Source organism: Zootermopsis nevadensis, unplaced genomic scaffold (assembly GCF_977971745.1).
Source record: "Zootermopsis nevadensis isolate Lab colony 2312 unplaced genomic scaffold, Znev_1.0 Znev_ptg000021l, whole genome shotgun sequence".
In the NCBI taxonomy this organism is placed as follows: Eukaryota; Metazoa; Arthropoda; class Insecta; order Blattodea; family Termopsidae; genus Zootermopsis; species Zootermopsis nevadensis.
This window is the reverse complement of record NW_028259153.1, coordinates 17,644,959-17,660,170: the sequence shown is the minus strand read 5'-3', so window position 1 is coordinate 17,660,170 and position 15,212 is coordinate 17,644,959. Positions and strand designations below refer to the sequence as shown.

At 41.2% G+C, this 15,212-nt stretch overlaps 1 protein-coding gene across 6 annotated transcripts in view; it reads right to left on the bottom strand.

Annotated features, from left to right (window-relative positions):
- ERR (estrogen-related receptor) overlaps positions 1 to 15,212 on the bottom strand; it is a 61,974-nt gene that overhangs the window by 37,294 nt on the left and 9,468 nt on the right. The window contains exons 2-3 of one of the 6 annotated variants that reach the window (XM_022085523.2): positions 13,868 to 13,967; positions 10,987 to 11,073 (exon numbers count right to left, since the gene is read on the bottom strand). The exons of 1 other annotated variant lie outside the window; for it this stretch is intronic. Coding sequence is in view for 1 of the 5 variants with exons in the window: in XM_022085521.2 (XP_021941213.1) it covers positions 8,809 to 8,832 (24 nt within the window). In the remaining 4 variants the exon portion in view is untranslated. Of the gene's footprint in view, positions 1 to 6,516; positions 6,536 to 8,808; positions 9,045 to 10,986; positions 11,074 to 13,867; positions 13,968 to 15,212 lie in introns of those variants that run through there. 4 more of the 6 variants (XM_022085524.2, XM_087352845.1, XM_022085521.2 and 1 more) reach the window with 4 other exon arrangements.

Genomic DNA, 15,212 nt, shown 5'->3' with positions numbered 1-15,212 from the left:
ATGAACGTGTGATTTCGTGATATGGAAAAAGAAAAACTAAGGTCATTCGATGTGTGGCAATGAAGATCAAGAAGTGACATGTCTTCAAAAAGTACGTAACATTTAATCAGTGTATTTTTAGTCGTAAAATAAAAATAAAAAATATAACTGAGCTTTTTTGTGGCGGTAGCTGACAAATCTTGCTGAAATGTCCATGTTATCATACAAACACAGGTACTCAAACTAGAACACTAAATTACACCACGTCGACTCCAAGTGCAACCGGTCCAACCGGTCCTCAAGTTCGTGGCCAAGGACCCAGCAGGTCTGTTCCAGTACCGTGCCTCCCGACTAAAGCGACTGAAAACAAGCCAACCTCACCCGACAACAAACCACCGCTTGACAGTCCATGACGCACACATCGACGATGGTTTCTTTATGTGACTGCAGGCTGCAAACATACGGAACTTCATTCTACTCTCGAAAGAAACTAAAAAAGAAACACTGAAGGAAAGAGACATTTCCTAACTGCCGACCACGGGTCTCGACTTAGAGCACAAATGTCAGGACGATACAGTTCAGTTTAAAGGGAGTAGACTGTCGTGTTCTGGCATGTCCATCACTGAATACACAATGCGGAGGCTGCGTCTATTCAATGACTCATATCCGAAACTATTCAACGCATTTTGGATGTGGCGTATATTTAACGAACTACAACGATACAAAATTTACGTCCCTATAAGCAGCGTAGTACCTGCATCATTAGCTTACTAGATCTGAATCTGCAATAAGTGTACATCCAGGACAGCAGGGCTTAAAATTAGAATAAAAACTTATTTTCAAAACGCGTTCTGCAACAAGAGAACACAGCATCACTCCTATTTCGTCACTGCAGAGTCAATCATGTTTTATTACTGTACAATTCTACAAATTCAATATTTTATTGTCAAATTTAATATCCAAGTAATTCCCCGGCTTTTATGAAGACACGGCTCACAAAAGCCTGAATGCCATGGACTCTGATTCTTTTCCCCGTCCAAAGCTTTCGCACCGACATTGATAATGTCATCTTTCGTCAGGCAGGGGTGCATGAAAAACACAAACATCAGCATAACGCAGGGGTTAAGCGGACAGTAAGCTGATGGTGAGACGTTGTGCAAAGCTGTACAAGATTAACTACCGTCTGCTCACAGAACCCCAATCTCAACTTTCGCATCTAACATTCATATTAATACCATCCTCACATCGACGCCCATTCTCCCAAGAGGCCCCTTTTGTGTAGGTTTTCAGGCCAAAATTTCCTCTGCCCCAATGTGGACTACATGCCTCGCCCACTGAATTAATCACAGCGCACTACAAATTACAAAAACATGCAACAAAATTGAACAAAACGTGGAAACAAAAACATTTTTGTTTTGGTGCGAAACAATGGCTTCCTTGTTTAGTAACCTTCACCCATTTTTAGTTTTAAACTGGAAACAAGTTTTACGTCATATGCCAGACGGCGATGAACACGTGACTTGTAAACGGAAGTCTTGGGTGTTGACACCTTGCAGTTAATTATGCACCACGACACAGTGGCGACACTGACCTTGTAGCAGAGTGGTGCTCCATGTGTTTGGATCCTCCTTCCATATCGCTAAAAGCCTTGCGCATTACTGAGACAACTCATAAAAAACTGGTAATAATAATACAACTGACCGTAAAGTGGTCTTAGCTTTGCATTAATTCTGAGTCCAACTCATGAGTTACGTAAGAATACTTTCTATAACTTCGGTAACGTAAATGTACGTAATAACAAATCTTCCGATGACTAATCGGCATGGAAATTTTCGTTTCTCGTGAATGTTCGTGATGAGTCGCCACTACTTCTAAAGAAGCCAACTCATTCTCGCCTGGAGCGTGTACGAGATTTGGTCCTTCAAACTTGTCACTGGCGAGACAAAACTTTTGGTTCCAATAGACAGATATATTACCGGTTAGTTTTAATACAGTTCATCGTAATACTGACAGAATTGCAATGTCACCACATACGGGTGAAATTCCTCATGTCAACTCTGAAAGATTCTTCAGTAACTGTCGTCACGCCAAATTATTGCGTACTGGCCATATTATTTTTCAACTTCCCCAAAAAAGACTGCGTTAACAAAAGGTAGGCCGATGCCATCTCAGAAGTTCGAACTACCATCCTGAATAACAGGCAGGTCTCTAAATGGCATGATGTTCTCAATGGCCTTCACGAAAATCAGTCAATTAATGTACGTAATTCAGACTGCAACTGAATCACAGGTCGCTTGTCAGGGTTCCGAGGCAAATGACAAATCTGAGTACATCATTCGTCATGCTGAAAGTGTTTGGCACTTTCTAAAAGCTAAACTCTGATAACGCATGGGACCAGCGGATGTATACCACTGTGACGGAAGGACACTCATGGTGTACGACACAGCACGCCTTCCTCCTGATGTTTTATTAAACGACTCCGTATCAACAGCATATGTTTTACAGACAAAATGCAGACATAAGAACATTTGCAGACGTAGGCTTCAAAATGGTCTACGTCGTGCAGAATGTGCAAAATCTGATGACGATAAAGTATCTCTTATAAAGCATAATGAACGCCTGAAAACTGGCGCAACGAAAAATTATAGTCTACATTTGTAATCCGGAGATACTGAATTCAAGTATCGGCCGAGCAGAAATTCTAATCGAGGTTTTCCTCCGGCGTGCTCAGGCGAATGTGAAGTATTACCTCCAAAAGGAATACAAGAGCGTTCTGTAAAGTTATCCTTACTCGTCTTTCAAGACGACACACTACATAACCTTTGCAGTTGTAACAAAGTAGTCAAAAAAAACTCAATAAACCCACGCCCTTTAAAATTTACACATAAAAATACTGAGGGACTATTTCGGTCGTTCAAGTTTACAATACTGGTATTTAAAATGTCAAGGTTCTAAAACCCCACGTGTTAGACCTACAACGGAAACAGGATGGTGATGCTTCAGAAGAAGGTCAGTCCACTGACAATGGGTAGTAATCGTATCTGTTCTAAACATATCAACAAGGATATTTGGTACAAAATTGGAGACGTTATGATAACACGCGAGCAGTAACGCTGGCAGACAAGTTACGCCTAACCGAGCAGTGGCAGACTATTGGTCCTCTGCTGCTAACAGCCCTTCAGCAAAGGCTCTGCCACGAACCACATGTGATCTCCACCATCCAGAAACAACAACCAAGCGTTGAACCACTGGAGACCGTCGGTTTCTACCCGAGAAATCCCGTACAATGGCATAAATGTTCAGCAATCATCTTCAGTGTTCTGACCCACACAACAGTGCAACTGCGCGTAAAGTGTCCGAAAGGGCAAAGCTGACCAGATGCTCCCCCCCCCCCAAAAAAAAAGGCTCCGAAATAAGACAAAACTAGGGGAGCCCCCAACCATTTCATGGCACCGACTGAAGTGCCTCGTAATTACCAACTGCACTGAAAGCGAAATTGCTGCTTCTTGCCTGGAGCCAACCGGCAGACTCAGCTGGAATCCAAGCATCCTCTATATTTGATGCAACTTGCTTACACATGCTCGGCGCTCCTTTTAACAAACTGCATAAAAATTACGTACCACGCAAAAAGATTCCCATCCACAAGTTTAAAACTCAGACTCTGTGGATATGAATCACATGTAGTATTGACGGTCTAAGTAAAACTTGTCAGGTAGACTTAATTTTGGTGTTTCCGATCAATTACAACACCAACGTTACACGTAAACAAATTAGACCCCCATCGCCCCCTCCATTTTCATTCTTCGAAAAGCACAAAAATGTAGTTTTACATTAGTCTGAATGCTCCTTTAGCCTCCGATTCTGAAGGAAGAACAATGTCGTCAGTCTGAAAATGATTCAGTCCTTCAGTCATTCAATCAGCCATCCAGTCATTCAATCAGTCATTCAATCAGCCATCCAGTCAGTCATTCAATCAACCATTCAGTCAGTCATTCAATCAGCCATTCAGCTAGTCATTTATACAATCGATCATGAATGCCGCCTGTCATTCAATCAACCATTTAGTCATCCACTCAATCATTCACTTCATCAGGTATTCAACCAGTGCTTGAGTGAGTGAGTGAGTGAGCGAGCCACTCTCGATTTTCCTTCAGTCACCGATTCCGCCATGCAGTCAGTCAATAGGCTGTTTTCAGCAACACGCATGGATCAGGAACCATCAAATTACATGGTAATGGGCCGCGGTGGGAGCTGTCGATCACTTGGGACTCGGATGCCTTGCAAAGCAGAATGATTATGTAATGTAGCGTTCACTTACGCAATGGCCTCCACCTTCCGACACGGTCTCGTGGTTAGCACTCTCGCCAGCTTCTGTTTAAAATCTAGGACCAGATACTGCTATTCTGACAAGACGGTTTTCTAGAACGACTCAGACTGTACCTGACTGCCGTATGCCTAGAACCGACAGCTGGACTACTGGATTTCATTCCGGCAAGAGCAGGGATTTTTACCTTCGCCAGTATACTTAGAACGGCTCTGAACCCACCCATCCAACCTAGGTTAAGAGACTCGAAATTTGGGATTCACTTGAATACCGTGTTGGTACACACAGCAGTTTACTTTAAAAACAAATTAAATAATAGTTAGCGAGGTGTTGTCAATCTAGGAACGATTTTGTGAATAATCTAGTCTAGACCAGTAGTAATCAACCTGGGGTACGCGTACTCCCGGGGGTAAGCGAAGACATCTTAGGGGGTACGTGAAATTTAAATATATATACATATATAAATTATTTTATGATAAACACTGAATAATCAGTAATGTAATTTATTTAATTTATTTTAGATGTAGATTATATACTATGTATAACTTGAATTATACACCAACAACTTTGGAGGTACAAAGTAGAAGAGAAATTATATCTGGGGGTACGCGAACAAAAAAGGTTAAATACCACTGGTCTAGACTGTAGACTCTGCAATGCTCGATCCAATTAAATGAGTTACAAGGTATGAGAAGATTTATATTTGTAATGCAAACAACAAATATGAACACAGCGCACAAAGTACGAAAACTGGGTGACTTGCTTAATGGGATCATTCATACGAAAAGATGTTAGCGAGATACAGAGGTCACAAATTTTCACACCACATAAAACGCTTGTGTTCCGAAAGTAAAGGCAGTTTCGTTGGTATATGGCATGTTCAGTACGTCGCTAGCGCGATTGCTGGCAGATACTGGACAGGTTCGTATATGTAAGAGGCAGATCGTTACGTACGTAGGTTAGCAGAGGATATAATAGGGTTATTATGATTATTCGCGACTATCTGTCCACACAGTGAACAATCAAACCAACCAATCACCGAGCAAATCCTGGACTCGCGAGTTTTAACTTTTTCCAAGCAACGACAAGACCAATGAAAGAAATGTGTTACGCTATCAACTTTTAAAATTAACAAGGCCTTTCAAGAACTGAAAAAAATATTTACCATGGAAATACACTGACAGAAGATTCCATTTTAACAATTACCTAACCTAACCATCATTCATCACTGACGAGGCAAACTTTGCTAATGAAATGTGGGGCCCCCTAAACTAAAGGAATAATCAATATCGACCTTAGTTTCACGAAAATTCGTTCCATTTGCTGTGTTATATACATGAATAATGCAACAGATAACAAGCTCCAATGGTAATATTTCGCCTACGCTGCCTGGTGGGAAATTGGTCGCAACAACTACACATATTGATAAGACATTGGTATACAACTTACTAAAATAACTGCTGCACCAAATAAACATTATTAGCAAAAAGAACTGAATTACATTTCAGCTGGATTCATTCATTCTTTTGTTACTTAACTACGCTGTTTCAACAGCAGAATTTACAAAGCGTCGAATCAGACTGTACGATTCTTACGAATTGTGAACAGGGAAGAACCCGTCTGCCTCCATCCCTAAAAATGCCAGGGAAAAAGCAACGAATTGTCATTAATCTTGCAACTAGAGGCCCCCCCCCCCCCGTAACCACATTTAAACTTCTTACTACAACTAATACTAAAATGACGGCCGTGCGAACTTTTGAGATAGGTACGACACAATGTAGGTTGCTGTAATTCTGTACAGATGCAGCTTTTGATTCGACTTCTTTCAGAATGCAACACATGGTAACCGCGCGAAGTTTTGTGGTAAAAAGTAATTAACCAACGGAGCCAGGCATGTAAAATTTAGTACAGGCATAAATTATAAGCATATTTAAAAATGCACATGAAATACTGTTTGCATATGAACAAGTACAATCATTGCTTTGCTACAAACATTTGAGGTTATGTCTAGATAAGTGTATTACCTAGTCCGAAAACACCCGGACTCCAATTCGAACAAACTATTAAAAACTCTTACGGTATCGCCGCTTATTTAGCAATTAGCTTGCATCTTACTTTCACAATTCACACATTTATAACACGAAATATCATGGAACAAACGTGATCGTATCTTCGTGAAAAAGACAGATGTCCACTTTGCATTCAGCACTTACAAAATGTTATTGTTACGTCGTCAAACGGCGTTCATGACATCCGTCGTAACAGCCATAACCAGAGACCGCCATGAACCGTGACAATGTGCAGGAGGAAGCGGGAGGCAAGCTGTCAAACCCTCCTGCCCTCTCTCTCAACGATGGGCTCCGTGCCGTGGTCAAATTGAAATAACTAATTAAATAAAAAGAAAACAACCCTGGTGGAAATAATTTAAAATTTGAAACAAACACGAAAGAAATAAGAAAGAAATAACGTCATAATAGAGAGAAAATAAACATTAAGAAAGAATAAATCCTTTAATTTGCACATATTTTGGGTCACTGTCCAGTGAACCTTCATTTTTGTTTTGAAACAGACGATGTCCCCGAGCGCCGAATATCACTGCAACTCGCAACATTCTGCTAATAAAACTACAACACCAGGGCCACGGTACCCATTCTTCCCCTGTTAAGAGGCCCACAATGGAGACTACATTCAAATGACCGCCATTATAGTTCCTTTCAATGTAATGAGTGCGTAACTGTTATAAATAAATAGCAGCCCCATTACGTCTGCCATATATTCGCTTTCAGAATACGAGACGCAACGAATGTTTCGGGGAGATGGACAAGGACCTTCCTCGTAAAAGAAATCGAAAGTACCTAACCCCGTCAGCCTGTTCACCTGATACCGACGATAAGAATGACGACAATGCAGACCAGAATACGCTGGCGCCTCAATTACGGGAAAGAAGTGTTCCGTAGAATGAAAGGACAGGGACTACGTACCGCGTCACGTAACATTTGAACTGGCATCTTTCAGGGAAGAAGGTCGTCTAACTGTGGAAATAAAACTTTCGTGCTTTAAAACGAACACTAGAAATTTCTGGTAGCTTTAAATTCTGCATATGATATCGAAACATATATGCAAACGACGATAGTATCTGTAAGCATCGATGTAACAAGACAAATTATTTTTAAGTTATTTCTTGGGATAATTTACGTGGTAGATTAATAGGCATTTACAAAACTTGACTTCAAGCAGAAGATTGGCGATCTAAGCTGATCATGGATTGGGCGTGTTTAGGAAGAAAATTGTCTAATATATAACATTTTCTACCCTCAGAATAAAAATGTCAGTATTGGTAACACAATCATTCACGAATATTACTAAGTAAGATGTATTTCTTACTGTGTTTTGCTTATCAGTCTGTAACTTCAGATAAACCGTCCACCAGTAGCGTGGACACATTCGAATCAATACAACACTTGCTTTACTTTCGATCAGATAGTAGACAACACTCTTAATTATTAATTTAACAGCATATTTTACGACATTAGTTAGGAGTTCCAGGTCAAATCCCTTAAAATGTCTGGGAAGAACTATCACGCGCAATTTCGCACAACACTTCAATCAATTCTGGTAGGCTATAATGAACTATAAATTAATAATTATACAATTTCGTGATCCATTTCCAACCAAAATTTCCATTAGTGCAAGTTTCAACCGCCAGATACATCAAAGTGACACACCGTCAAAAGAAACAGTCTCACACAGAATTTGTAAGCATATTTACAATCTACATTAACACATTTCGCACGTCTCGCTATAATCTTTAATTAGTTATCCCTACCAAGACATTGTCTTACATGTACACAAAAACAATATCTGAACAAAAGTTATTTACTATAACCTGCGTAACAGCACAAAATGTCAGGATCTTCGGCATACATTACGCAGGCTAAAACTCATACATCAGCGGACGCCATATTGGTACTACGGGTTGTATGAAATTAAAAAGAACACATCTGGGGTGACCTCTAGTGGTGTGATGTTCATACCAAATTCCATGGAAATCCGTCATTCGGTTACAAAAACAGACACCGACAAAAAGTACATATGGGCACTATGATACCATCATAAGCCCATTTTTAATTTGAAATACGATAAATAGCCCTATTTAGAAATATCTTCCTTCTGGTAACATTCAATCAGCAAATGAAAGTTTCTTATAAAGAGAGCAAAATGCGATTTGTGAATCTGAAATATTATTTTCCCTCCCCCTTTTTTTGCAGATAATTTTCCTCATCTGAAATTAAGTCTACTGTGACATTAGTCAGCACATTCCTTCAGAAAACGGATTGTTTTAAAGGATTAAATTGTTGGCTGATAAGTATTAGGTCAGCCACCCTGGTTTAAAGTCTCTATGTATAAAACAAGGTCTCGTGCCTCTTATTTCCATTACAAACATATATAGCACAATGACAAAACAGTTTTACAGAAATTAGTATGTTCGTTGTAGTTTTACGTACCACGTTCTCCATCCAAATGTCCATTCTGACTTCTTGTTTCAATTCTTACATAACTTCAATACTCTGTCGAATAACAAACACTAACCACAAACACTGCACACATATACACAGACACTTACGACACTTACAACACAAACACCTGGCTGCAGATACTCGGAAGACTATCCTTTGATTCGGGTGATACAAAACCACAGACGAGGTTCTAGCAAGCGACAGACCAGCCCATCCGCGCCTCCACACAGCCGGAATACAAACCACGTGTTCAGCCAATTCATTCCCCAGCCCACCGAACACGCACGACAGTCGCAGGATCTAGGTTCATCCATGCACCTGTTCCTCAACCCTTCTAAAGGGTTGTTTCAACCCCTGCCAACATTCACTTCAGAATATTTTCATCTGATCGTCATTCCCAAAGAACTAAAACTTAATAACTGATCAGATTGCTCTGAAGAAAAAACACGAATTAATAACAAACTACACGGAGCTGAGTCTTGGAGAAGCTGATAGTCGTTCAGCTAGCCAAGAAATCCGCCGCCCTTTGTGGAACACTGGTTCACAAGGGCCCGCCACGGATCTCTAGCCTGTAAACCTTCGGCTTCCCCAAAAGGCGTGGAATTTCTTGTGTAGCTCAACGACTATCAGCTTCTCAACAAGGACTGTTCCATTGAGTGATTTAGTAACATTTCATTTCCGCGCTACCAGACTTCACATCTGCATCCACCGAGTAGTATCGGATATGAAACACGCGTACGGACGGACAGACATCACCTCCGTCTCAAAAGTGTAATTATCTGACCTCCGAGGTGACAAACATCGCCTTTAAAGCATCATCTTCCATCCGTTTCATTTACGTCGTCTCGCCGTGCACTTTACTAAGGGAATATTTCCATCATCAGGAGTTATTACAAAGCGAAAACCAATTTAACCGAACAGCTACAGGTGGACAAGTTTCAGATCTGACAACCTCAAATATCAGTCGGTCCATGTACAAAGTAAGACAACATTCTCAATATTGTCACAAGTGACTCGAATAAAGCCTCTCCTCTCAGACTCCAGTCTGAAGCCAAATTCTATCTGTGGTTTGTATTACCGCGTTGCCAGGATCTCAGACCATACAGCGTCGAATGACAGTGATTAATCAATAATTAACTGGAAAGAATATGGAAAAAAGCGGTAGTGGCCTATTTAAGATACTATCCATGCGTTTGACTTGAGAGACTTGACTGGCGGGTAGCTGGGATAAGAAACGTTCAGTTTTTCTACACCCGTCGGCTGATTGTGAGATAGATATTCCACTCTTCCACGAAGTAAACCTACTAAGGCACTTCTTCTGATGTAATTTGTCTCTCTTGGTTTTACCATCATCGTGCTAGCCTCTGGCCGGGGTTTTAATTTCTCCATACAAATGGACGATACCAAAGATGTTTATCCCCAACAGAGAGCATTTACAGCATGTGGGATCCGATAATGGTCCACACCAGTTTCTCGCACTCTCGCGGAAAAATAAAATACACATGCTACGACCAATTGTTCGGTGGAGTTTGTACCAGGGTAACAAAATAGGGCACTAACTGAATTATTCGTCGTAATATTCTACGTGATCATTTCCTTTAAATCGGAGCATTTTTCATTGTAAACTGCAAAAACAATAAAAATAAAATAAAGACAACGAAATGCATAAACAAATCTGAAAAGGTGTAATGCTTTAATTTCTTACTATTCTGATTTCAATCCTGGGGTACAGGCTTGCTGGGCAATTTTTTTTTTTTTTTAACCAATCTAAAAGTACCTATTTTAAATGGAAGCCTGACTGAAATGGTACAAGTTCAGTTCCTTTGGGATTTCGTTAAAAGCAGGATTTGGTAATTATAAATTTTCGTGACATTACGTAAAGCGAAGAGAACTGGGAACCTAGATCCTTGTCCCACAGCCCGCATGCTCGTTCCTTCTCTCTCTCTCCCCCACCCCTGCGCACAGAGCCTATATTCAGCTTGGCCTTGAACTTGACGAGGATTGTTTTTTTACACTTTCTCGCGGGAAGGGGGGGAAGAGAAAGAGAGAGAGAGAGAGAGAGAGAAAGAGAGAGAGAGAGATGGTGTCGGCCCAGAGCTCTCTGGCGGCAGTTTGCTCTGTTGATGGATCCTTACGCCACGCCCACTTATTCCATACGATACTTACGTGATCTACCCCAGGTCTGTCACTCAAGAGGCCCACAGAGCTCTTTCATGCAACCCTTCTGTATATCGGAAATCACTGGCCCTCGCCCTGAAAAGGAAAGGATACATTCCTCACAGACGTGCGGGAAATTACAGAACTTTCGTATATAATTTTAACACCAATAAAAACCATAACCAGCTGTTATGTTTCTCAAATATTAATCACCACACCAACAAAAGCTCGACATTTTGTTTTATTTTTTTATTTTTAGTGTTTCTGGAATTACCTAACGAATGAAGGAAACTGGATTTTGTTGGCCCAGGACAGGGTCCGGTGGAGGGCTTTGGTTAATTCGGTGATGAACCTTCGGATTCGGTAAGCCATCTAGTTAGTTAGTTAGTTAGCTTTTCAGGTACCCAAGTAAGGCAGTATTTGACGATAAAATAGCTGCCATGTTATTAGTTTGGTAGATATAAGCATAAGAACAAATGTTCTTGAAGTGAGCTTGGAAACTTTAAAGGCCTATATTCCTCAAAACCTTCGACTGATCATGTCGTGATCTTGAGGTGACGACCTATCCATGACCTCAAACTGACATGAATATGGTCATTCAGGTTCCATCAGATCGGCAGAAATATACGTTTGAAAAAATGACTTTCGATTGACCTTGAAAAATTTAAAGCCCTAACCCAACCTAACTCAAGTATCCTTAGCTTTTGGAATGTTATTGCCCTGACTTAGGCGTGAAGTTAATCTTAAGTGTGAGGCTGCCGGCGGCTCACACTGTAGTGAAAGTGTTCTTAAGATTTTATATCGAGGTCGGAGTCGGTACATTTTTATCGAATCCGACTACACAGCCCTGGTTACAATTAAATTTAAACTTCGCATACAGCAGGCCTAACGTTGTTACTTCGTAGCAGACCTACACAAGATTAGATACACTATTTCTCTGACAGAATTTTCCATCCCTTTATTTCATAATTCTTAAAAATGCTAGCAAAGAGTGCAGGGCCTAACCGAGCAACTTTTTTCTTTAGAAAGAGCAGTTTCAATTTCTTTCTCTTTTTTTGACTGGCTGAACAAAGGGGATATTGTCGATTCAAATGCATTAATAAATTCCTGACTCTCGACACTTTAAATATATCAAACAAAACTTAACCGAACTTACACATTTCCTCAAGACGCCATGCTTACATCGCCAGAATTAAGCAGTGGCATTTCCTCAACACTACACGAAGTCAAATGACTCTGTCTTCCTGAATGACGGAGAGTTATTTCCTACACATCAGATGCAATGGATGATTCGGCCGGTCTTCTTGAATTAGGTGGGAATATTTCCCCCCGGCGCCAGGTTCTCAACCTTCCTCAGATCTGGAACCACATTCACCCCTGGCGTGATCACACGCGACCAGCGGGTTGGGATCCAATGGTTTGCACCCATCATGTCTGGGTCGCCAGATTCTCGTTCTTGACAACACGGCGTAAGGTAGAAGCTTTGTGCTGTAAATCCTACCCCTTGCACGTGGAGTACTAGAAGCGCAAACAACGTTTAAGGCCTTAGAAGATTCAGTCAACACCGCGAAGTGTTTGTGAAAGTTGCTGCGAAAAGTTCATATTGGAACAAGTGTTACGATCGCTTTTGGACGCTTAAGCTATAAGGACACTTTAAATACCAACAGCAGAGTTTTCATCGTCGACAGTTTCACTACTGAGCATACACAAAGAATCTGATCGCACGTGAACCGTATCGTTGATATTTTTATTTTATTTAGTGTTCTGTCTGACGACAGGTCCATATGAACAGGATCCTTCCATCCTTTTCTCGGACTGGGACCTGTTCATATACGTTCTTGGCAGATGATCCAGAAGTGGTTTGCCATTGCCTTCTTCTGTGTGTGAATGGAGTATTTGTTGGGATGCCACGGAGAAACCGGGGAAGCCCCCGGAGGAAAACTCCGTGATGCCTAGACCACGGCCTTGCCCAACACAAGTTATAAATTCGGGCACCGCCGGGAATCGAACCCGAGACCCCAGGATTACAAACAAGGCCAGCGTTCTAACCTCTAGACCACCGTGGCTTCAATATCGTTGATATATGCAAACACAATGAAGCACGACAGAAAAATCATTTAGATCACACAGTAGAACCGGCGGCCCGCGGACCACATCCGGCCCGAGACATGCAACCAAACCCTCGTAATTAAGTGTCAACACGTTGTCACAAAATGGGATGTTTATTTCCAGTAACCAGGCTTTAATTTCGTCCTTCTTTGATTAAGACGTCGGTGGTCTGTCTGTCTGAGGCGTTATCAACGACCAGAAAGGAGATTGCAACGAACGGGTGGCATGTTGTTAACACAGCACAGTCACAAGACAACAATTATCAGGCTTCCACACTGCTGCACTAACACAGACTGTACTGACCGACGGAAACTCCTTCCTTCATTGAGTGGTCCGCATACTGGACACTCCCTACAAGGTCAGCGGCCATAATCGGTGGATCCAGTTCTAGGTCTAAACTAGTAGTTTGTATACATTTCAATAACATTTATATTTGACAATTTGTCACTTTGAATGTGTTAAAGATATCGAAAACTAATTATTCGTTTCCAAAAATAGTGCCAGGAAGGGTTTCTTGGCCCTTGGGTCCAACAGGAAAACTATCCTTGGCCAGAGGGAAGAAAATAGTTGGACCACCCTGATTTAGACCTAGCAGATACAGACACCCGCCGATATCAGTGGAAGTGCAGTCCTAGTCGTGGGTCTTCGGTTCAAATCCCACTCGACGTCGATATATGGAGAATTAAGAAGTCTTTGCTGAGACCTCCGCAAAATTAAGTAATTTTTAAGAATAAATATTTAGTTGCTAAATGGAAATAAAAACGTAGGAAGATTCACTTACTGCACCCTAGAGAAAGAAACCAGGAATCAGGCTCCCCCCATTCGAACTTCACAGTTGAGACAACCAATAAAAAAGAGCACTCCTCAAATACACGTTGATCCTGAAAAGAATGGAAAAACAGTCGCTGTGAGAGGAACAATATTCCTTTTAAAATTATTTGGTGTCTCGACTTTTTCCATCTTCTTTGTCCAAAAGAAAAACCACGACTTTCGGAAACTGGCTCTGTTTCCGTCTTCAGGCGAGAGGGAACGTATCTACTCAGCTGGGTCCGTCAGAAACAGCTGATCTCTATCATTGGACCTTAACTCTCGCCTGAAGATGGATACCGATCCTTGTTTCCGAAACGTCGAGGTTTTTCTTTTAAACAAAGACGATGGAAAAAGTCCAGATAGCAAAAATCCTTTAAAATTTAACATTTCTTTTATATCATATATGTTATTATTTATTTTATGTTCTCGCGCTGAATCTGTATAATTGGCTGTCAGATAGTAGGCAATCCCCCAGGAAGTTCCGAACGTATTCGGCAGTCGACGATAAGACGTGCACTACACTCTCGAAGGGCATTCTAAGCTGTAACACCGAACAGAGTCCTTTTCTGGACCACATTCATATTAACTTAAAAAGCCCACAAACAGTTACATAACTCACCAAAAATCGACTTTCATTTCAGGGCCTTGGGGACTTTCGGGGTCGACAGGTCTTGGACAGGTTTCAAACATGTTTCGACACACATCTGTACCATATCAAAGACAAATCATGACTCATTAAAGATTAATAAGAAATTAAAGAAGGGTTCAAGAAACAAACAGGGATTAGCAAGCGTAATAGCATGCTGATGGCTCAAGAAACGGTCAGATGACATGCTTTCCACAACTCTCAGATAAACAGACTGCACGATAAAACAGGACGGTGGGACCCAACCAAACACATGTTTAAAAAATCAGACCCCCCCCCCAAAAAAAAAAAACCGCTAATGGATCCTATACTGACCCAGTACGCTTTAGTTCAAGCTTGTAAATTCCACCGAAGACTTTCACCTTCACACATGATCATCGAATCAGATCTGCAAGACGCCAGGCAATGCATTCCAGTGAGTTAAACAAGAAAAGTTCGTACCACAGATGCCATGAGTTTTCTTCGAGACAAGATCCCGATCTTTGAATATTATTTGCACGAACATCGTACCTCAAAAGTGTGCCAAATTTCAAGCAATTTAAATGCCCCAAATCTTCAAATTAATCATCAATTACCTTTCTTGTGTCTTGGCTAGCCTGACCCACTAATACAGGGTTACAAGTCTTGGGTCAGAAAACGTCGGCTTGCCTGGCTATTGGTTTAACCAACG